Genomic DNA, 26,198 nt, shown 5'->3' on the forward strand with positions numbered 1-26,198 from the left:
TGCAGAAGTTTTCATTCAATGTCAGTCTACCAAATTGGTAATAAAAGCTGCTATGCCATAAGTTGCTCTCAAATTAAATATATAATAAAGAGGTGCACAGTAAAATAAACTAAATTTTTAATCTTAAAATAAAAACATTTATTAATAAAATATATATTTTATTCTTTATTTCAATAATAATAAAATTTTATGGAAAACAATTTACAACCAGACAAATTTACAATGTTGCAACTACAAATTTATTTAAAAGGTGAGTAAAAAAAAAAGAATAGATGACTAGATAATATTGCTAAATCCTTTTTCGATGATTCACTGCAGAATACAATAAAGTAACAATAAATTGATAACAAAACAAAATCCTATATACATCAAATATTTACAAATTAATTTATATAAAATATTTATTTTATTTGTTGGCTGGAATGTCTCAAATTTATACCTCTATACAATTTCAAATTACATATTTAATTATCTGAAATAAATATTATACACATTAATAATAGTTATGATTAATTATTTTAAGAAATTATCTTAGTAATATATTCATGCGTTAGTTGAATTACTTTTCATTTACTTTTGAAAATAGGCCATTATAAAATCAGAATTAAAAAAGCAAAAAGTGTCAACGAAAAATATTAAAAAAAAACATAGAACATTACTTATAATTTTTAAAATTTACTTTAGAATGACTACATGACTATGAAAATGAAAAGCTTATGTTACTCCAATGATTATATCTGTAGCCTAGTGCCACATTTTGCCATTTACAAAATTAAAATCATAAAATATGTATCTATGCTAAAACGAAATAATCGTTTTATTACCAACAATAGTAAAAAAAATGCATAATATGTTATATACATATAACTAGCAACATCTGTTCTTTATTTCTATTTTAATTATCAAAATGTATGGGTTATTGATATTGGCCCTTTTAGCACCGGGCCACAGATAACATATAATTAACCAATGAATATTATTTTTACATAAACATCGTGGCCTGCACCTGTATTCAGTCAATTATCTATAATACTAACAAATTCGAATGTTTAACTACGATAAACCTTTCCAATATCAGTCTGAGGCGTCTATTCTGCCTTATTTATGAAATTCTATTGATACCTTTTGTATACATACAAATAACTTCGTAATTGCTCACTATTTTACTGATGGTATTTAAAATCAATTAGTAGTTTTTGAGATCTATGATAATATTATTAATAAAACAATACTCAAAAAGTTAGTTTTCTGATATTTAAATGAAATCGTACAATATTTAGCAAGATATCGGATTTAATTTGTAGCGATGAATTAATAAATCGTCTTTCTAAGGCTGTGAAAGATATTAGGAGTTAAAACAAGAAATGTATGTATAAAATACATTAAAAATGTTTTAACGTTGTCTTGTTCAGTTGGGCACAGAAGCCGCCGCTGATTATCTTAGTTCTAAGAATAAAATCACTAAATTTAGGCCTAATATAATGTTAATATTCAAGTTTTTAATACCTTGGAAGTTTTATTTCTTATTTATAAGAAATAAATAAAATTAATAATTGGCTAATATTTAAAAATAGAATTACAGTTAGTGTTCTTGTCCTTCTGTTAGAGTCACTAGTGTTACTTGAGTTGAGCACATTCAAGTGGCTTTTTTTTAAATTTAGTTCAATTACATTTTTATTCAGACCTTTTTAGAGCGTCCACAACAAAATCATTTTTTTAATGGAAGAATTAATACCATTAACAAATGAAAGACAAAATGATGTTAACTTACAATAACTACTGAATCGTCATCGGCTCAATCCTTAAGGCATGTGTTATGAGGTCTGTCATGACTATTGACTACTTAAAAAGATTAGTCCGCTTGTAGAATATTATTGTTTTAAATCGTGCGGACACAGTATGGTAACATACATTGAAGTGATTAAAAACTAATTCATAGTACAGCGAAAAATGTAAAGCTCCTATAAAAAAATTAACGTTTAAAGAATATGGAATGTCGACACGGCTACAACAGGAGCCGTCATTCGTTACTTAAGTGTATCTCAGGGGCGAGGCGCGGCGAGGCGGCGCGAGGCGAGGCGAGGCGGCGCGAGGCCGGGCGGGCTCAGTCGTAGTGCAGCGTGTTGTCGGCGAGCGCGTGCGTGGCGGGCGCCAGCTTGTCGTCGGCGGGCTCGAGCGCGGCGGCGCGGGCGCGGGCGCGCGCTCGCCACTCCACGCGGCAGAAGGCGGCCGTGCCCGCCGACGCCAGCACGGCCAGCACGCCGAGCTGCACCGACAGCGGCGCGCGCGACGAGTAGAAGAAGCACGACGCGGCGGCCAGCGACTGATCCCATTGACATCGTTATTGTTTAAAGTACATTAGCAGTAGTTCATTATGAGGAATTACTAGTATTCCTATTCACCCCTCTAATTAAGTCTAAAGCTTGTGTTAGGAGTACATGGGTCAAATTCGATAGTTAAGATCTTTTAGGCGACTTGACACCGCTAAACAGTTCCCGGTTTTAAACGTTGCGTTTTTGACGCTTAATTCAGTAGTATATATTTATATGAATGATGAATGTAATGTTACTGCAAAATTGGGCTTATATGTCGGAGAAATAAAAGAATGCTTTAAAAACCATATTACAGATTTTTTTTCTTTTATAACATAAAAGTAAGTGGACTGACCTGAGTGAATTTGAACAGCGCGAAGGCGGACGTGCTGTTATCAGCATACTTTCCGCCCAGCATCGAGTAAATCTGGGTGTTGTAACATGCGTCCCCGAATCCTAGGAGGAAACTGCAGAACATGGCCAAGTAGGGCGAGGGCGTGATGTAGGAGGTGTCCATAGTGTCGCCGAAGGGCGCTGCGTTGGGCAGATTGATGAAGATCAGGAAGAAACTGGTCATGTGGATGAGGTAGCCCATGATCACCACAGGATCCCGACCCCATCTCGTTGTTTTGTTACCGAGGATACCGAAAAGGGCTCCACCTAGAATAAAAAGGCTTTATAAACTTGTGTTGTTTAAAAATATATTATGACGGAAATATGTTTATATGTTATATAAACAATATTTAATTAACCTAGATATACAAACAAAAACAACTGATTCATCAAGAATACTAACAAAATGCAAGCATGTAATACTACAAGAATTTTATACAGTGTATTGGGGTCACACCGAATTTCCAACCGAATCAAGCACCTATTCATGGATTTTATTCTTAGCTAATAAAACTGCTTCTACTGACTGCAGTATACCATACAAATAGTGAATATTAGATCAGAATCCATACTAATATTATAAATGCGAAAGTAACTGTGCTTGTCAGTCTGTCTGTCTCGCTTTCACGCCAAAACAATTGCACCAATTTAAATGAAATTTGGTATAAAAATAGTCTTGAGCCTGAGAAAGGATATAGGCTACTTTTTTGGAAACAAAGGGGTAAGACCTCTTTTTATACCAATCATTAACGTTATATTTTAAGTGAATTTGTAAATATATTCATATTCAACGCAAGCAAAGCCACGGGTAACAAACATTTATAAATTCATAACATGAAGTATTATTATTTTACCGTAAAAGATAAACGAACTAATCAGAAATACACACAATATAAAAATTAAATCATACAGACTTATCGAGTACTTTTGAACCGTTAAGTACTGTCAGGTAAACAAAGATTATATAAAAATAGTACTTCAGAGAACAATGCGCTGATAACATTTAAAGTACCTCTCCGGTACAAAACATGAACTGAGGACAAACGTCTTCTTGACGTAAATTATGACATCGAACTAACGTTATTACAATGACAACACTTGAATTACTTTAAATATGTCGGCAAGAGGTCAGGGCAATCGTCGCAGCGATAGATCAAAATAATAACAATGCGGGCATCGGCATAATGTATTTAATAATGTCGATGATATTTCCAATTATTTTGTTTTTCAAACGAAGTATCCTTAATTCTAGACAGGACAAGATTAAACACGAAAGATAGCGGTCTCTGCGTTTAATCAACTCAGGTCTGCCTGCGTATTTTTTTAGAATAATATGCGTAATATCATCAGATTCCAATTGTTAATTTCAAAATGATTTCAAACTAGCAGTCGCCCGCCGCTTAGCTCCAGTTTTAGGGTGTTGGTTACCAAATTTAATCACATTCAGTTGAGTGGTTTGATCGTGAAAGATCAACAAATAGACAGACAAACAGACAATTACTTTCACATTAATAAAATTAATATGTAGATACTGTCAGACAAATCTCTCAACTAGAACATTTATTGAAGTTTTGCAGGTCGTTATGACATAATGAAATTTATGTCTGATTTATGGTAACTTACCAAGAACTTCTCCCATACCGATGAACACACCAGAGAGGCCTACGAGTTGTTTCGCGTTTTCGCCCATCGCAAGAGTGAATCCGATACTGGGACTGTACACTCCGCTGAAGAAAGATAATTCGACACCTGAAAACATTTAAAATATTTTTACTGGAGTGGGTTCACATTTGATATCGTCTTGAGCGATATTTATCTCGCCAGCCATTCTCAAAGGAGGAACTGGGTCCATTGGCGCAGGTCCATATTATAGGGCACAAATGAGCGGAAAAACAAAGCTCTTTAGTCCTGACTCTCCTAATCCGAAGGGACGGCAAATCCTACACTGGTAAGAGTTCAGGACTTTCAGTTATTTCCGAGGAGAGTACATACAAATTGCTCACTCTGCCACCTACTAAGATTTTGTTACAGATAAAAATAAAAATGAAATATAATTATACGTGTCATAAACTATCAATTATTACCTTGTTCCTCAAACTAAGCAATCTGAATATTGGTAATGTCATGACTTTGATATAAACCAAGGATCAACTTAAAGCATGAGAACCCTCTTCTCTTTTACGGATAGATCTCGAAAAGGTTTCTCGCCATGCTCATTTGGGACTAATGTTAATAATTATACATTATTTAAAAATAGTAACCTGTGTAAACAAAAGCAGCGCTCAACAGTATCATATCGCTGGTGCAGAACAGTCTGAGCGCTCCCCTGAACGCTTCCATCGGACCTTCGGCCTCTGACACAGCCATCTCGCTCTAGATAACAGAAAAAAGTATTTCTATTTTCAGTATATAAATAGTGTAGATTATATTATTATAATTCAATAACAATTTGATCTCTTAAAGAGTTTGACTTTCAAAAATACTTCTTGATCGATCACAATGATGTACCAAACAATTTGGTGACAAGTTTATATTTAAGGAATCATTTACATTTTAGCCATACTTATTTTGGGGGTGTATAAAAACAACTTAAATAGGATACGTTTATGAAGAAGATAGACAAAACTCAACAAGCAATTCTTTTTTCAAACGATTGTAAGAAAAACTTCGAATCTTATTTTAATTTAAGAATATGTCTAGATGTGTAGTCTACATCTAGGGTAAAATAATTATCAATTTTTAATTAAACTTATTATGTATTTATTCAATACCCTATTACACCATTTTGTAGTATGTCAAGAACTATGGGTCTATAAAGTCAAATTTACGATCCCCCACCTTATGTTTCCAGTCAAAACACAAAGCATCCAGATTCCCTTGACCGAACCATAAAGAGGCTTTATAATGAGCGTCAATATATGTTTATAAGAGAATAAAGTACGTTTTTAACGTTTAATTCGTTTGACCCTTGGTCGAAATTTTAAATTATCCTTACTTGTACCCACTAATTTAGTACGGCATAAATACGGCATGGAATATTTGTTAAGGATTCCCTTTTCTCGATCTTTACGAAAACACATGTGATAAATAATCGATAAACTGCTTTATATTAATCTGTGTCAGGGTCAGGTTTATCTGCCTCGCAGAAAACAAGATCCGGTTACGAATGACATTTATTTCTAACATTAAAAAGTGCCAATGAAAGGTCAAGATTTTCTTGATTATTCAAAAATCTATTTGATAAAAACCATAATCGAAAATATTTTAATGAACTTACGTCGTTTCAGAAATTAAATGGGATGCATTATAGGAGATAATTTAAGTGTATATTTTACAAGTTCAAATCAATTCTGAGTTTAATGACTTTTAGTTAGGCATAGGTTATTTTATAAATGTCACGTTGGGTGGAGAAGAAAGGAGATTAAGCATCGCTTCGGCATGTTTTGTTGTTATTGCACCTACCGTGAAATTCAATTGCGTTATAACACTTCGCTAGCCTTGTTACTATCTATGCATATTAGAAAATGATTTTCTGAATGACTAACGAGACGTGCACTCATTTCTGATATGGGCATTAATCGTATTACTATCTTAATGACTGGATCTTACGTGAGAATTCCAGGAGAAGATTAGTTTTTCGTATTATCTATACTATTATACGAATATAATAAATGCGAAAGTAACTCTGCCTGTTTGGTGCTCTTTCACAGCCAAACCTTTGAACTGAATTTGATCTAATTTTGTAGTAAGTTTCAACCCTGTGCCTAATACCAGACGACCGACAAAACGCGAGCGAAACCACAGCCAATTACTAATTTCATATATTTTCATAATGTAACATTGTCGTTAAGGGGTAATTACGAACCCAGATTCGACGCTGACAGCCTCAGCGTAGCATCTCTTTTGCAAAGACAGATAAAATTATTTTATTCGTATGTAATATTCGAAATTATCTATTCTAAAATAGTTTTCAATGATAGAAAACAACGGTATTCCTGACTAGTACATTATGTTTATATCACATTTTCTTTCCTAATAAATCGCATTCATGCGACGCCGAGGTGGAACGCTAGTATTTTATAAGGCTCAGTCCACATTACATGAAAGGTAAATACAGTTATATTAAAAAGAGACCTTTACATCATCAATGGTCGGCGCTCGTCTAGTCGGCCTCAGCAGCAGTATGAAGACGATCCCCACAGCGCACACCGCAGTCAGCGCGCCGAACACTACATTACGCGTCTCCAGGTCTATATGCGTCTTGCCTTGGAACTTTATAAAGACGAACAGGTTGCCGAAGAATAAGCTGCAATCATATACATAATTTGTAACAAACATATAACTGAGTCGAGATGGCCCAGTGGTTAGAACGCGTGCATCTTAACCGATGATTGCGGGTTCAAACCCAGGCAAGCATCGCTGTTTCATGTGCTTAATTTGTCTTTATAATTCCTCTCGTGATCGGCGGTGAAGGAAAACATCGTGAGTAAAACCTGCATGTGACAAATTTCATAGACATTCTGCCACATGTGTATTCCACCAACCCGCATTGGAACAGCGTGGTGGAATATGTTCCAAATCTTCTCCTCAAAGGGAGAGGAGGCCTTAAGCCCAGCAGTGGGAATTTACAGGCTGTTGTTGCTCTTGTTGTTGTTGTATATAACTGACATATATTAAGCTGTTATATTCATATTTTGCCATCTGCTATGACCTTTTCTAATAGTAGGTATTTGTAGGTTCCATCCGCTTTGACATTTTCTGATAGTAGGTATTTGTAGGTATGCAATTTAATTATGATCAGTTTAATAGTTAAGACAGAAAAGGGTAACAAACAAAATAACTTGATAATATTTATTGGGATATCAAGACTTGTTGGCTTTAGTATCGAACAATTAAGAAGCCACATTAAAAAAAATCTATATTTCAACAACAAGAGGACAAAATCCAAATAAAAAACATTTGATACCGGATTAACTCGATATCATTGACCAAGAGTTTGAATAATATATTATTATCAATATAATGGAAAAAATGGTCTTGTAAACGTCAACGAAAATGATATCGAATCTTTGGAAGCAAAATTAAGATATTTGCATTGACGGGTATAGTTGTATTATACATAAGGATATATTATAAAAGAACTATTAATAATGCAGGACTATTAGAAATTGCGTGGAAAACATTAACGTAAACTTGGTTTATCTTCTATTGAATATTTAATTCGTATCACATATCGTTTGTATTTTATACATATTATATTATTTAAAAATAATAACGTAAAGATCTTATCAAGTATACACATTATAAGGATATGTTCAGATGACGTAAATACAAGAAATGTTGTCTATAAATTACAATATGTGCATACGACTTAGTAAGTAATAAATATTTTGCTACAACTTATTGTAAAATCAAATATATATTTGCTAAGAATTTCTTTGTCTTACACGAGTGGAAATTCCCCTATTGACGAAATGCGCATAAAGATGTCCACAACAAAGGTAACAATAGATAGTGTAACTATTACTTCTATAGTCTGTGGTCCAAGAAAATCGACCAATATTTTGTTTTCTGTTTTTTTTTATGACAGATCTATGGTATATTTAATTTTTTTAGTTTTTTTTATTTGGTTATAGTGAATATCTTCATTACTGTTATTATTTGTTTCTTTGATTTCTTCTTGTGTTATTTTTATAGTGAAAAGATTATATAAGTAGGTTCGAAATTAAAACAATTAATAAAACGATTAAACATTTTTATAATACGTTTTTCAATGATTTTATTAAATATTTATCCTAATACTTATATAACTTGGACTCAATTAGACCGCCATAGACAATAACTTAAATTTAATTTTATATGAAATATAAAATTCAATGAAATATTCCATCATATAATATTCATTGTAACATAATATATAGCACTAATTGAATGTATTAATATTGTTTCATTTAAGAACTTTTTACCTGCATTGTAGCATCGCCCAGAAGATACCAGAATTTCTGGATATGGTCTCAGCATCGCTGTTAAGCGTCAAGTAGTTCCCTTGTCCCGTCCATATCGCAGCCGCTCCAGCGCCGATCAGCACGCTGGCCACGTACAAGAGCCAAGTGCGAGGGAATAGGAATGTTACTATGAAGAATCTGAAATTAAAACGTAAATGAACACATTTGACTAACAAACACACTAATTTACATGCATACAGTTACATCGAGCTACGAGATGTTAGATTCCGTTCGTTTGTTATATTTTAGTTAACTAGCTAATATTAGAAAATTATATATTTTTTTAAAAGTTTTATTCATCACTAAAACTCGTCAATTACTACCGACCAAAAGAATATCGATTACCAAACAAGAGAAAAATATAATCTGTAATATTGTCTTTTCCTATTATTATTATATATAGGTACATCAGTTTCCTTAAAAATAATAATGAAAAAAATATACACTGGAAACGAGAATTTTTGTTTTTCATTTAAAGGTGAACGTACGTTGCTTGGCCGCCTTAGGCATAGCCAATATTAACCATTCATTACATCATCAATGCACTACCAACCTTGGAAACTAAAATGTACGTAATTTTGTCTACCTGTAAACTGGCTCACTCTCTCTGCAAACCGAAACAAAACAATACTAAGCAATGATATTTGGCAGTAGAGTATCTGATGTGTGGTACCTACCCAGATGGGCTTTCACAAAACCCACCCACAAAGTAATGAATACATTTTTGTTTTTAATTTATGTTCGAAATTCCATTTAGAGTATTTACAATTAATAAAAAAAAATTAAAACCGCTGTTTTTTTTTTGTTTGTTCCATTCTCTAAGACAAAATCAGAATCTAATAAGTCGTGAAATTTGGGGAATAATGCGACATTGGCAGTAAGATGTGCCGTATCTAAATAGTGTATCGCCGTATAGTGTAGTAGTAGTGTAGTGTAGTATGTCGCACCATTTCACAAGTGAAATACGGAGTGAATTTTACAGAATAACACTGCTATGCTATCTTTATCAACGGGTGGTAGATTTTTAAAATTAATTAACTTGTGTAATGCTTCTATAATGAATAAAGATTTTCACTTTACCTTCGGAATATTTAATGCACCCTTGTTTACAAAAATAATTTTCTTAAGTGCGAATAAGTTCAACAGACCGTAAAATAGAAAATGTTTTTTTTTTCTCACTTAAAGTGCCTCCGATTATTATTCTTGCTTGTTACTCACATGTAATAATATTTAATTAAGTTATATCATCTAATGACTTAAACTTGACCCGAAAATACAGCTCGCCAGTTAGTTACTTATAAAAATAAAACAATTATGTTATTTGAAATCACAAAAATAGTGTTTCTTATTTACCAAAAATAAGAAACACTATTTTTGTGATTTCAATTTAAAACCATTCGTTCCTTCATTCAAAACTGTCAATTGTATTTAATATTTTAGATAAAATAAAAAACGATTTTATTCCATTTTTAAACAGATTTGAATTTTTTAATCTTCAATATATTTTTTTAGTGTGAGTATTCGAGTTCAATTTCAGGTTCAAGAACAGAACGTCTTAGATACCATATAAATAGCGACCTGAATAAGAAATGTTTTTTTTTTAACGCTTCAATATCTATAGACGAAGATTGGTTCATATTATGATAAAATAATTATATAGAGCCAGTAATAGATTTGAGAAATATGAGGAAATACCTCACAACTGAAATAATAAATCATAAAAACTTTTACACGCAATTGTTATAATTCCATACAAGGTTAAATCGACTTTTTATAATAGTTTCCTACAAACATAAATAGACAATTAAATTAATATATATTGACTAAATGATAATTCGTAATTAATCTTACTAATATTATAAAATCAGATTGTCTGATGAATCACGCTACACGATATTTTCTACAGACAGTGGCGGATTTACCAATAGGCTAAGTAGGCTGGAGCCTAGGGCGGCAGATTTAGACGGGCGGCAAATTTAGCCTAAATTTGTCTTACAGAAATTTAAAAAAACTTATCATTATATGTATACACTACACAACACAGCGGGTTGGAAAAATAATCTAGTAACTACAAAAACATCACCTACTTTATAATCATACTAATAAGGGGAAAAAGCCGATGTAATGAGGACGATAGAACACAAATCATAAAAGTTGCAAAAAAAAAGGTAGGGGCAGCAAAAATTGAATAGCCTACTAGCGGCAGATTTGTAAATCAGCCACTGTCCACAGATAAATATTATGGTCGAGAGTAGCACTTAGGATAGTTTTTATTTTGCGTAAACTCTCTGCTCTCGCGCGCGGGACGATCGATGTAATTTAATCATCCTATTATAAACCAAACACATTTTTAAAATAGCTTATCACAGTACTATCCGCATTCTCAACTAGTAATGTATATTTTATAAAATATATGTTTTAATCATTGAAATATTACATAACATATTCTATATCCTTTAACAAAACGTCAAGCAGATAACGAAAGGATTGAAATAAACCTACATTATTTAAATCGAGCACTGCTCATCAAACAGAAGAATGTTATAATTATATTGTATCACAAGTTCATCGATGTAGCCAATCTAATTAAGTCTTTATTATAAATGTGAAAGTAACTCTGTCTGTCTGTCGTCCTTTCGCGACCAAACCAATGAACCATTTTGATGAAATTTAATATGAAACAAATTTTAAGTCCAAGAAAGGACATGGGCTACTTTTTTTGTCTAACACATGACAAGTAAACTCCTCAAATTCGAGCGAAGTCGCGAGCGACAACCATATGATGACAGCTTGATAGATTGGCAATATGTTTGTAGGAGAGTTGGAAATATTTCATCAACAAGTGCGTTCATACGTAACGTACAGGCTAATTGGGTATGTAGGTACATGCAGCCTATTCCAATCAAAGATAGAATAAAGTATTCTTTAGATTTACACATGTATTCTATGCAATTTGCCAATAGCTGAGTTATATTGTACTTTACTAATAGCTCTTGATTTATGGTATGTTCCTTAGTATCTTATCGCTGTTTGTCCCTGTGTTTGCTGTGATCTTTATAGTTTTTTTCGAATATGAATCGATCTTATCATTAAAGAAATCAAAATGGATCAAAATACATTATCTTGAATCCGTACTTGGCGGGTTCAATGTTTTCTTCTGAAAACCGTTTCCGTACTAGTAATTTTATAACCGAGGTCACATACAGATCGTACAATATATTAAAGGCGATGGTCGTGACGTCGACGAATAATAAAATGGGCGTGTCAAAACTCACTGGCCTTGGTTTGATCGTTTCGGTTCCAGTGAAGGTATTAAGTAGATCGAGTAACTACAATGTCCATGCATTCTGTTGCTTTGTAATTGACCCATTGCCGTAATTAATGCATAGTTCTTTCTAAAATTATAAGGTCAGAAAACGAATTCCAAACGAGCTTCTAAATTTGTAGTTATTCTGTCTTTGTGTTTTATTGTACTTTGTTGTAGAGCTTTGATTGAGAAATGGTTCGTATTTGTTAAGACAAAAATGCTCGTGAGCAGGCGTCAACACTTTTGCCTCACCAGGTACATTTGCCTCGTCAATTATTATTAAAATCAGCAGCTAAAGTGCCTCTACAACCTTACCAGGACTGGATTAGTACACATCATCAAGATATGATTTGAACGTACTTACAGACAGTATTTTCTATATCGTTACACTGTATGTGTAATAATAGTATTGAAATAAACCATTGTAATAAAATAACATTGTTGGTATATCTATCTATCTCTTAGGGATAATCCACAATAACCATCATACTTTATCATTTCCATTTGACGATAAATAAAGGCTTTTTTACGATTTTAAGCATTAAACGATTTCAACATTAATCCTTACTCAAACAAGTACCTTAAGTAAATTGTGCGTTTGTCGAGTACTGTAATTTGTCTTGTAGAACGAATATCTAAATCTCCTACCAAAGTCAAGGAGGGAAAAGCAATATGAACAGTGAAGGGGAGCGTTGATACTCATTGAAAACGGGAACCCCTTAAACCTACACCCGTTCCGCAAGCCCTGGAAACTCGGAGTGTCTCCTACACAATTGACTCGACACCCACGAAGGCAATTATTAAGACACCAAAAAATTTGTGTCTTTGTTTCAGATGTACACACTTCCAGAGTGTTCAGAAAAATGACAAGTTGGGGCCGGTCTTAATTTGGCAGCTATGAGTTTTGTTGGTATTGCAGTCTTTCATATTAAAAATACAGTTACAGATACAGGTTTTTGCTTTATTGAAAAATAATCTAAATAATCGAATATATTGTATTAATCGAGGATCATGACATTTATAGTTTTCTATTCTACATTTTTTTTGAAGATAATTAATCTTTTCTATTAAGCCATAAGGTGGATGAATTATTTATACTTCATTATGTGCTTATATTAATATATATGTATAGCGTTTTACACTTAATTTTATTTAAAATCAATATATACCGACATTGCAATAAAGAGCGCAGCGGGAAAATGTAGACAAAATATATCGAAAAGTAACGTGTTCGTAGGTCGTTTAACATTAGTCGGTTAAAAAGACGACATTCGATATGTTTAAAATGCAAGCCGTGGCGTTAGAATAACGGATCCCGTATCGCCCGTGCCGTGTGCTGACTGAACAATCTGTTTGCATTTGTTTTTTTTTTTAGCATGACATAAACACGCACAGGCTCTGTTAAGAAACGGTATTGTTTTACCATGATAAAATCACGCCATCAGATTTTTTTTATTTTTTATTTAAAACGAAGATCTAATCTACGAGAAAATATGTGATGCTTATAGCCTTATTTTATCATCTTATTTGGCTTGAAGTCAGCCAAGTCCTATCGATCTACCCTGGGCATGGTCATGTCAGGGGAAATTACTACCGACAGTGTATTTACGGGTCTTTACGTTACTTCTTTGATTAGAAGAGAGCACCATGAGAACGACCCTCACGCTTTTAAAAAGCTAAGTTTCCTACTGATAGGACTGTCATAATCTGTCAGGAGATGATACCAGAAGGTTTACAGTGCAAAAAGTTTGAACCACCTTGACTAAAAAGTTTCCTTATCTTGGCTATCCAAACATTGATTCGCCTCGTGACGACAATATAACTACCATTTAAATAATTCACTGGAATAATATATGATAATATACTTGGAAAGCTAAAATCTTTGTAGTGGGTAGGTACGAATAAACGATCATATCTCTAATAAATTAAGGGATAATTGATTTAAAGAGAAATCAGGTTCTTTCTAAAACCCCGCTTCAAACTGTTTTGAAGAAGACCGTATCTAAATATGAAATTCTTTTAAAGTTTAAATTTCAACAACAAAAAGAAATTGATAATACGCTATCACATGTCATAACAAGACATTGTACTCCATTAGCATTTTGCACTCTTCTATGATTGTATAATATTAAGATTTAGATAAAAAATTAAAACAAAATTTACGCAACGTTGTCAGGAGAAATCACTTCTAGCTTCGCAGCACCATAACAAATGACTCTAACAAACTCACACATAGATACAAAACGCTTCTTTTGTTTGTTTACACAAATCTGAACTATATAATATACAAGTTAAAGTTGAGATTTGATTGTATATCGAGATAGCTAGAATTATTACATGATAAATTCAACGAAGCTATTGCGAATGTGACTTTATGGATCTAAGTATAAAAACAGATATACTTGCTATAATTTCATATTTTAATTAAATTATTAGTTTATTAGCAGACATTAGAGAGTAAATCACCAATGTAATGGTTCGTTCTGACTTTGTTTATTAAGATCGTAATAAAAACAACACGTGGCGTTAATAAAATGTATCGTTGGAATTAAATAATAACCTTCCTGGGATCTTTTACCTTGTCAAACATATAAGGTAAACAATAAAAGAAATATAATAATTTACTGTTCGACAAATTATCGTCTCGCAATAAAGGAAGAACTTCATAGCGTTTATAATCCAAGATCGTTATCGACAAAACTACGCCTGCAATAGAAGTAAGAATATTACACAACGTAGCTGTTATTGGAGCGTAGGTACTCGATCAATTGCCAAGCTATCGTTATCCGGCTTACTGACAGATAAATACTATTTACCAACAATAATATCACGCAATTACTAACATACATACAAACAAACTAAATTATAATCGTATGTATTCTCATTTGTCACTGCTAGGTTGCTCTACTGATAAGTAGAAATATTCGATGCTTAGCCTGTGAAACTAACTCTTAATTCGCAAAAAACAAAACACGATCGCAAATGTCAGATAGTTAATGCGGCATTGACTTTATTAATTATAAAATGAAAACATTACACGCGTCACAATAGCGTATCGCAGCAAGCCGGTGTTAAACATTTTATAAGTGAAATCCAAAGTGATTTCTCACAGAATTGCTTCTGATCAAGTTATAAAGTTCATTTCAAACAAATTCAGTTTCCATGTTAAGTTATTCGAGAATGTCCTAAAGTTAAAATTTAATCTCATCCGTATTGTTCACTTTAAAATTATCACTTTCCATCGCTGCCATGAATATCAATGAAGTTTTGGTCAATGTTCTAAGACTAGATTATGAAGGTCAACTGGCTGACAACAAATGCGAGCAAAATGCCAATCGAGTTCATAAACTTCATGTTCGATTCTTCTATAGTGAATGTTAGTAGGCATGCAATAAGTACCTATCTGGTGAACTAAAGTACAGTCAAGAAAACCTTCGTCAGTTTTCAAATTCATTCCTTTATCAAATCTTAAACTCTTAGTACCTTTTGAATCTAAACATCAAATCAGTGCGACGCAATACGTCATTCTCAATCGGTAAAGCAGATTGCCCATACTGAGTACACGAAAATAGATCTTAAGGTGACGAACCTTTGCCTACCCCGACTGTACATCAAAAACAACAAAGAATTCGTGAGCTGCATTAACGTGGAATTTTAATAATATGAAGTATATCAATTAAAATAAAATAAAAACATAAGAACTTGTTCATGTGTACGTTAATAAAATCATTACATTTGTTTCGTTGCAATAGATGCTACAAAGTAAAACCAATCAACAAAATACACCTTTAAGCTATAAGAACAATCGTTTGAGTAAAGAAAAAAAATAATAAAAATATAGAAATTCACTTGTCTTATTAACTTGGCCATAGTAATTGTCCAAATAAGACGACATAATATAGAGCAGCTATTCCTTTATGTTCTCTCTTCCTAAAGTTATGGGTATTTAGATAACTAAACACAATATATAAATATCATAACATATATGTTGTCCGTCTGTCCGTTACTGAGTAACACTGCACGTTGCGCACATTGTTTTGTGAATAAGTAAATATTTTGAGTTGTTTGTCTATGTCCATATCTGGACTGTGTATTTGAAATAAGGTGGCACTTTAACATTTGATGAAATTATTAGGTACTTATAACCAACTCCAATTAAATAAATAATTTAATGATTAACTGCATTAAATTCTGAAACAAAATATGCAAGCATACGTACAAATAAGTAAGTGCCCCGATAAGCATGGCGCCTCTCGGTCCCGTGATGCTGATGATGGAAGGAGCCATCCAATTGCAAATAGCGAGTGTTGCGTAGATGATGGCGAGCGAAGTGTAGCCATCGCCAGTGAAGCCTGGGTCATCCTGTGTTATACTGTCCAATATGGTTTTCTGAGAACAAAAAGGTAAATTAATGACATTTCGGACTTTATAAAATATTCTAAGTAACCTTCCAAATAATGGACTATTTTCGAAATCACTCAAGAATTATACGCAACTGTTTATTAAGATATCTAATTTTTAGTGAAGTAAAAAAAGTATTAGTAAGGAAAGTCGTAGTAGTGTAGATAATCATTCAATCCTAATACAAAATGATCAGATGGCAAAGAGCCACCCTCACTCAGCGTGTAGGATTATGAATCAAAACTACGTATATTTAATTCCAAGAGCATTTGGATCAAGCCTTACTGATTTTGACAGAGAAGGAATCTTTAGGAAACTAATTGTGTCAGGCATAACTATATCATACGTTAGCCAACCAAACCTGAAGCATCTTAGATCATAAAGAGCAGATGGGACTTTGTCCAGTATTTGATTTTGCAGGCTAATATTCACAAAACAATCTACGATTTAACTAATATGTTATTTGTCCCTCAAATATTGCGATGTCAAAATTCTTCCTTCGAAAGAATTCGTTAGCGTACATCAAAACAACATTGGATAAGATAAACTATACGTTCATTCAAGTACTGTAGGTTTGTAAATATACAACATTGTTCCCATATAAAAACAAAACGTTTCTTCAAACCAAAGATGTACCTCTATAAAGAGGTGATCATTTTGTAGTTTGCGTAAATGATCATGCAAAGATTACGTACAATTAGCATTAGATAAAAGTGTTGAGATACTTATTTGAATCCAGAACAAGGTGCACGAGTAGTCAAGGAAAATATTTTTATTTAAATGCCTACACAAAACAAAATTACAATATTGATTAAGTTGCAACATAGTTAATCTTTAAAAGTGGCATTCATTTCAAAATAATGATGAAACATCTTAAGGATGCCTACCCATATCAGAATTGGATAAGCCCAAAATCGAAATAAACAGGCATTAATATCGCAATTTATTTATTGATTTAAGACAAGCAAGGTTGTATCACCTATGCAGTTGCGATAAACATTATGTAACCAAACATTATTTATTTCGAAATTTGCAATTTAATGTTGTCAATCCGAAAGATTATCCAAAAAAGGAATTAGGGGTTTTTACTATTGTACGAATATAGCGTATAGCGTTGTAGGAAAATATAACACTTTACAAGTATGTATAACCAACCATTTTTAATTTTCTATCGTGTCATAAGGAGATTTGAATCGGGCTTATTAGCTCTCAAAATGACTATAATTGTCCATAAGTGTCCATAGGGCTCCTTTTTATGAGATTTTGGAACTTATCCCACCCAAAATTTTCATTGCAACCCACATTGTTGGACACAGATGGTACAGATGTTCATCTGACATATACAGAAACTCATATACATTCTGCACCGAACAAGAAATGAATTATATTTAGTAATTATATTAGTAAATGTTTTCGTGTACTTAACACTCGAAAACTCTATACATTAAAAGCGAAAAATAGTCAAAAAGTTGTTTTAAATGATAATTTATTTACTTTATAATCTATAGTATGTACGTGTTAGTTATGGTCTAAGGTTTCTTATTAAAGTTTTTACTAGTCGAACAAAAAATTTGAATATTATTACACTTTAATTCTTATTGCATAAATCGTTGTTACGTCTACTTGCCGCATAATGCTCACTCTCACAAAGTTCACGTGGAAAGAGAATGTTAGCAGCAGTATTAGAACTAAATATAATAAGAAATACCCATAAATTACCCATATATTGTCTTAATAATATTTAAAACTTAATGTACGTTACATATCTATGATCTAACTAGACAAGACAGTTCTTAAAAATACCACAACTTTATACAGCAAGTATCGCTCATTAGTATAGTTTTTTTTATTAAATATTTGCAATTATTTTAAAAAAAAGGTGCTCAAAATATTACAAACAATCTTTATCTCATACATGAAATGTCTGGATTTTTTTAAGTACTTTCTTATCAAATTTTAAACCAGGGCCAATAAATCAATATGTACCTACATATTATAATTTTATAGAATATTTAATAATAGAAGAAAATAAATACAGCTGAATAACATGCATGCATTAATTGAGCTATAAATTTGAATTTAAAAAGCGATTAAGTAATAATTAAATTAAAATGAATGTTCGAAATTTATTTATCAATATTATATTTATCGATATATTTAGAAAAACTAAATACAAAATTAAGTTACGTACATTGAAATCATTAATTAAACTACTGGAGGTCAATTTTATCAGTTTCAAATACCCAATGTCACATACCAAAAGTGTTGGCAGATTTACGATATTATCAAAGAATATCTCATTTGACTGATAATAATGTCAACATTACACGACATGTTATTGAAAATATACCCTTGAAATTTCGTATCACACCAATAAATCGGTCTGACCTAAATTGTGCGATCCTTGAGTTTATCGACTATAGACGAGGAAAGATAATATCAACAATTGTGGATAATGGCAATATTTTCAAATTAATTGCATTGAACGTTAACCCATAGCATACATATAAATTTACAATGAACCAAGAGGTACCGACTGAAAAGACTCGAATAAGAGAATACGCATCAAATCTAAAAAAATATTAACGATATAATAAGCTAACGCCTCAAGCTTAAAACGAAATAAACGACATTAAGCTCGAGTGCAATTACGTACTCTTAATTAATAATAATTAATCATTTTACGCGTTCCATCGTTCCAATTACAGTATTTTCTCTGTTATTTAGAAACTAATATTTTTATTTTTTTTATAGTTCAACAAGTTTTTTGTTATAGTTTTTTTATAGTAACAATGGCGCTAATATTTATATCTTGTATTGATCCACAAGTATTAAAAGTACATTTGTTTATCGTTAAAACCTTTTAATAATAATTAAAATTAAGCTTCTACCTATAAATAAATAGTGCACATAATAAAAAAATGGATTGCAGTCACAATCTTTTAATATAACAAAATCATATATAATTTGTGAATATTTAATATTTCGGAAATATTTCTTATTCATCGCTTACTAATAAAATAAGCTAAGTTAAGATTGGAAAAAAAAACTGACATAAACGTTACGCCATTAAAAAGTGTTACACAAGCGACCATCGCGATTTCGGACAATGATCTCAAATTCTCAATTCGAATTACATAATTGAAATAAAACATGGTCATGTCAATAACTTGTTCGTACGGCCGAGGAAGATATTATTACAATAATAAATTATGCTTTCTCGACCTACATAAAATAAGAAACAATTGCGATTGATTTGCTGTAAACAGGGTATCTTAGGGTCAAATAATAAAACTTAATAAAAACACATGCGAGTTTTGTCTCTGTAACAAATTAACAAATATTATCTGTGCAAAGTTTGACCTAATCGTTTTTTTTTTTTTTTTTTACCTAATAAGGCTAAAGGCTTCGATATAAACGTTTGTACTTTCTAAAAATATAATATTGAATTGAATTAAGTGATAAATACTAACCAAAACATTAACTTTAGAATGATGTAAATAAATACATTCTAATTGATATACATTTTATACTTATAGATAAATAAGTTACGCAACCGGGGTTACCGAACGATATGAATTTCCTGGCCATAAATCACGCGACTATTGAAGAGCGCTTTATTGTTTTAGTTCAGAAACTCTCCTATACATAATAGTTATTGTTAAAAAAAACTACGAACATATTTATATAAATAATATTATATGCCATTGTATATAAAGAGGTATAACTAATTTATTTGGATGAGAGAACGAATTATCGAATACTAAAATGCTATAGAGTATTAATTATATTTATAGAATTTTTTTTTTATCAAAATATTCCAAGCAGTGGTAGCGACTAGCGGCTCGCTAGTTATAGTAAGTCAAGATGGTTAATGAACTCCCGTTGTATAGATTAAATATAAAAACGGACCTAAAATTATAAATTGCAAGCACCAACTGGCAACTTATAAACTCCGTGATAACCTGATGATTATCCCTTTTGTAATATTTCTTCGCATGTATAAATAAATACATTTTACACTGTTATTCGATTTCCAATTCCATTGATTTGTATAAATAAACGATATTTATATCAAAAAGCTTGCTGGATTAGCACCCAACAGAAAAAGTATTTTTAAAAGTTGCGTTAATTTTTGTCAGCAAGACTAAACAATACGTTATTCTTATTACATACACAAGGATTAATTTATTTTATTTGCTATTGATTCCTGTCTTTTGAGAATTTTAAATATGAAAGATTTATTTACAACATATGCTTACAACAAGCATGTTTTTAAATTTGCATAAATATTCAATCAAAATATTATTACAGTTGACCTTTACTAGCACTTTAGTAACGTCATTTTAACAAGATTAAGTTTATAATATGTAAGTCAAAAACCAGTTCGGAATGTATATTCTAAAAAGAAGAACCGGCGTGACATTCTTCTTCGCGAATCGAATGACAAGTATCACCATGATACAATTTAACTTATATCTGAATGTCATAACATATAAGGCCGACAAACATTTTTTAGGGGTTAAAAGAGTTTTAATGACGCCAAATAATATGTTCATGATATACTACGTATTATGAATATAACTACAATATTAACAACAACAACAACAGCCTGTAAATTCCCACTGCTGGGCTAAAGGCCTCCTCTCCCTTTGAAGAGAAGGTTTGGAACATATTCCACCACGCTGTTCCAATGCGGGTTGATGGAATACGCATGTGGCAGAATTTCTATGAAATTTGTCACATGCAGGTTTCCTCACGATGTTTTCCTTCACCGCTGAGCACGAGATGAATTATAAAGACAAATTAAGCACATGAAACAGCGGTGCTTGCCTGGGTTTGAACCCGCAATCATCGGTTAAGATGCACGCGTTCTAACCACTGGGCCATCTCGACTCAACTACAACAACAACAATATTAAACAAAATATTAAGTATCAATACCAATAAATTGCCGCGTATTCTGATCTAACGTGAACGGTATTTGAGACTTCTTAAAGAATCTGCGACATTTTTACAAATCACGTTAATAGGAATAAAATATAATTTTTAAAATGTCTTGGTAATCCATTCCTTGACGATTGTTTTTTATATTAGTTTGAAGATAAATTAAACACTAAGTATATTGTTTCATTGATACTTAGGATAAAACTATTTGGTGTTATTCAATTATGTATGAGTAAATTTTCTTATTATGAAATAAGAAAATTTACTTACACACACCAAAAATAGAACCTAAAGTGGACCCTATGGATCCTATTTGAAATAGACAAACGTTCTAGAAGACTTGTTCAATGAATGTAAACATAGAATTGTCTGAGTGCGAATCAAAGCATTTAAAAATAGCTCTAATATTACGTTCGGTCATAACATTTATGTCCATAGACAAAGATTTTAACACTAGTAGGAACGTGTTTGTTATCACAATATTGTCGGTAGATTTTTAGTAAATATATTCTATAAAAAACACATTTATAGGAGGCAAAATGAAAAACTAATAACAATACACAACACCTTTTGCTCATATCTATCAATTATGTTTGTAATTTTCGATATACTTCGTATAAATTCAAATATTAAATATTATAAATGTCAAAGTAATTATTTATGTCAGTCTTTCTATCTGTCGCTCTTTCACTACCAAATCAGTACACCGAATTTGATGAAATTTGTTATAAAGCAAACTTAAACTCCAAGGAAGGATATAGACTACATTTTTGCCTAACACGTGACATCCAACCCCTAAAAAGCGAGACCCCGGCCAACAACAAGTCCAAATACAAATTAAATGAATTATACAAACAAAACACTGTAAGCAGTCATTACAACTCAAAAAAATGTACCAGTGTATATAAATTGTATGTGGTATGAAAGGAATATAGTTGGCTTGACTAAAGTAAAATTAATGATACCGATGTGGCTTTGTGCAGGGCTAATAGGGTACCACATAGACATGAGCTATTGTACCTAATACACTGCATTGGCACTTGGCAGTTCGATTTGCGATTAAGCCAGTGGCTAAAGCCCATGACATCAACCACAGTGCCACAGTACTCTGTAAATATTTTATTACTCAATCACAAGGACGTGCATACGCGTCTATACGCTCGTAAATGTCAACTCGTTGTGGAATGTTCACCTTTTTGAATGATATACACATGGAATCCTTATATCTATTACTATTTCTTTTACCTACAATAATTTATTTATGAGAGGAAAAGTATTGTAATAAACTTAACCTAATGTATTGTGTTAAATTTATACCATATTAAAGTTTAATTTTTACAGTCATATAAATCATGAATAAATAAGATATATTACTCAAAACAATAACTAATGCTTACTCATGTATGTACTGATAATAATCATTCTCAGTAGAATTAACAATATTCTAAGCTAATGAGATTTACTTAAAATTTCGTCCAGTGAATGAATGACTGCTAATAAAAGTAGTACATAGTAAGGTCCAAAAGTTTCCGGCCTACCCGCTTTGGATTCATCAATGATATTAAACTAGCTTGACATTGAAAAATTACACTTTTGTGTTCTACCCACAATTTAAAATATTCTTCTATTTCATTTATTGTCAAAGTTATAACCTTTTGAAATCAGAAAGTCAGCAAAAAATTCGAAATGGATAAGATTGAGTATCGAGCCGTGATCAAATTTTTGATAAAAGAGGGGAGGACGCCGTCTGAAATCAAACAAAGTTTGGATGCTGTATATGGACAATCCTCTCCTTCATATTCCACCGTACAAGAATGGGCGAAACAATTTCGTTTAGGAAGACAATCAATTGAAGATGAACCCCGCCCAGGACGTCCGTCTGAGGCCATTACGGACGAAAACATTCAGTTTGTCGAAGAGAAAGTACTGGAGGACAGGCGGCTAAAGACAAAAGAATTAGCAGCTATGACGGGTCTTTCGAAAACAACTGTGCTCAGAATCCTCCATGAGCATTTGGGCATGAATAAGGTCAGTGCAAGATGGGTCCCAAAACTTCTTTCTGCTATTCAGAAGCAAGAACGTGTGAAGTGCTGTACTCAATTTTTATCTCTTTGTGAAGGCCGACAAAAAGAAGTTTTGGATTCAATTGTAACAGGAGACGAAACTATGGTTCTTTACTATGATCCTTTGTCTAAAAGAGAATCGATGGAGTGACGTCGTCCAAGCTCACCACGGCCCAAGAAAGCCAAGGTGTCTCAGTCACAAAAAAAGATCATGGCCACAATATTTTGGGATTCCCAGGGAATATTACTAGCGGATTTTAAAGAGCGTAACACAACTATAACAGGCGAGTACTACGCTTCCTTACTACATCAATTGCGAGATGCTATTAAAGAAAAGCGTCGAGGAAAATTGTCTCGAGGAGTGTTGCTGCTTCATGACAATGCGCCGGTCCACACAGCGAGTGTTTCCAAGACTGCCATCAAAGAATGCGGGTTCACTGAGCTCGACCATCCACCATATAGCCCTGACTTGGCCCCAAGCGATTATTATTTATTTTCAAAACTGAAATCTGACTTGCGTGGAAAAAGGTTTAACACGGATGAAGAAGTGAAGTCCGCGGTTTTGGCACATTTTGAAGATAAAACTGCAGACTATTTTTTTAAAGGAATTGAAATGTTAGTAAAGCGATGCGAAAAGTGTATTCAAATAAAAGGGGACTATATTGAAAAATGATAAACGTTGTTTGAGATTTATCCTTCATTTTATAGTTCAGGCCGGAAACTTTTGGACCTTACTACGTACAACTTACCATCAGCATCCATTTTAGGTAGGTAGGCTACCACCATTTGGCAGACTACCTGCCTATTTTAAATCATACTAATAATATGTATTTCTACATAATCTAATATATTGTATACAAAATGGAAACAACTAAGACTTATCAATATCCTCACTACATTAAGCCTTTACCATTATCCAAATTATGTAGGAGATAAGTGCAGTGATTGCGTGGATTGAATTATAACATTTAAACATAGAAATAAACAATGTTTACGTAAACTTTACTTTAATTTTTCTGGTACTTTAACCATGAATAAGTTTAATATACAGTTGGTTGCCTCTAATGGTAAAACTTTCCCTTAAAAGTACTTTTTTAGGTGAGGGGTGATCGCCAGTACACTGCTTACACCAGGGCACACGTGCTTAGAACAGGGCTGTAGCCTGTATGCTGATGTACAAAATAGAATGATTTTTCTGAATCGATACTCAATAAGGCTTTGAATTTTTTTATTCTTTTTATAAATGATCCAATCATATGTTACATATCAGTAAAACATTAAAAATTTAATTTGACCGCACTAAAACGCCACATCAAATCTAATTTAAAATATATGTTTACTAGAACCAATTTTATCAGAGGTATCTTTAGACTATTTTTTTATTTCAAAATTTAGTTAATGATATAGCAATGACTAAAATGTTTCATTAAGTTTAATCTCCATCAACTAGTTGCGAAGGTTGAGTGTGAAAGTAATACATTTTCAATGCTACAATGCAATTGTTTTCATATATTGTACACAATCAACTGTATTCAAACACACATAACGCACATAACACATAACTAAACATGAATTAAAAAGAAATTAATTTTTTTTAAGAATGAATGCATAATTTTCTTATATACCTATAACTCAAAATTTTATGTAATTGCTTCAAAATACAAAATTTTAAAGCACCCTTAAAATACTTTCAATAAAATAGCGATTTCACATTTCCCTGAGAGTACACTTACCTCAATATTTCCCATAGTTTGGAAAGCAGTAAACACGAACATAAATCCGAAACCAAGCAGAATAACGTTTAAAAATTTACGCTCCATGATTATTTCTTAAATAGAGAAATAGCAAAAATTAAACTTATACGTAATTTTAAAACAATTATTTATTTATGATTCGAATGCGCACCCAATACTAAAATGTTATTAATATACGCCTTAATAAACGCTCGCACTCTATCAGTTAGAGTTTGCTTTTGTAGTGTTACTGTTAATAACAAATTCTACAACCATTCTCCAAATTCGAACTCCCTCCAGTCTCCACTGTTTGTATATCGCCGTGAAACTCTCTGTAACGCTTTCGATTAATTAATTTTAGTTCTTATGGAGTTGTATATAATAACTATATTACAAAGACAAAGAAAATTAATAACGCAATTGTCTGACGTAGGTAGGTTAAGAAGTGAAGTAAATAAATAAATATGTCAATGTCAAACAAGACAACCATTGTCAAATGTCATAAATAAAATAATTGCCTCATTCAAGTATAGCCAACATCATTAATTTTAAATGGGGGGCATTATTTTTTAGTCTGCATAGGAAAGAAAACAAAAAGATTACTATATTATTATTTCATCCTTTGTTTATTTTAATTGACTTAGTCTCACCGAACAGAAATTAAAATTACTTTTTAAAAATAGTAAGAAAATACTTATTTCATTTTAAATTTATAACAAAATACAATCGATAATAATATTAATTAATTTGACTGAGTAATAATAGGTAAAAAAAAAACAATAAAAACAATAAATTTTACTAAAGTAATTCGACTGGAACGGACTAGCACACATTTGTTTTATAAATTAATGGGAAGAATTTTTGATAAAGTAACTTTCAAAGGCAAATTCTACAAAAACATACTGTGAGCTATGGGACATATGAACATAATTCTTTGGAAAATTAAGTACAAGATTTTAGTCACCAAGTTACTATATAAATACCAATTTATAAAATTTGTACCTAAAATATCCCGTACATTTTAGGTATAAATTTTTA

At 32.1% G+C, this 26,198-nt stretch overlaps 1 protein-coding gene across 3 annotated transcripts; it reads right to left on the reverse strand.

Moving 5' to 3' along the window:
* Positions 1 to 1,281: 1,281 nt before the first annotated feature.
* Positions 1,282 to 25,587, reverse strand: LOC124529747 (UNC93-like protein MFSD11). Of its 3 annotated transcripts, none has more exons than XM_047103652.1 (8): positions 25,161 to 25,587; positions 16,237 to 16,406; positions 8,672 to 8,848; positions 6,840 to 7,011; positions 4,967 to 5,078; positions 4,329 to 4,454; positions 2,668 to 2,972; positions 1,282 to 2,323 (listed from the first exon to the last, which is right to left on the reverse strand). In XM_047103652.1, exons 1-8 carry the CDS (start codon positions 25,245 to 25,247, stop codon positions 2,105 to 2,107), a joined length of 1,368 nt encoding a protein of 455 aa, XP_046959608.1. In that variant the 5' UTR covers positions 25,248 to 25,587; the 3' UTR covers positions 1,282 to 2,104. The 3 variants fall into 3 exon arrangements, with proteins under 3 accessions (XP_046959608.1, XP_046959606.1, XP_046959607.1); XM_047103650.1 differs by lacking the exon at positions 1,282 to 2,323 and having other exon boundaries at positions 2,626 to 2,972; positions 25,161 to 25,255; positions 25,333 to 25,585; XM_047103651.1 differs by lacking the exon at positions 1,282 to 2,323 and having other exon boundaries at positions 2,626 to 2,972; positions 6,846 to 7,011; positions 25,161 to 25,584.
* Between the last annotated feature and the right edge of the window lie 611 nt (positions 25,588 to 26,198).

The sequence above is a fragment of the Vanessa cardui genome, chromosome 5 (genome assembly GCF_905220365.1).
Source record: "Vanessa cardui chromosome 5, ilVanCard2.1, whole genome shotgun sequence".
Taxonomy (NCBI): domain Eukaryota; kingdom Metazoa; phylum Arthropoda; class Insecta; order Lepidoptera; family Nymphalidae; genus Vanessa; species Vanessa cardui.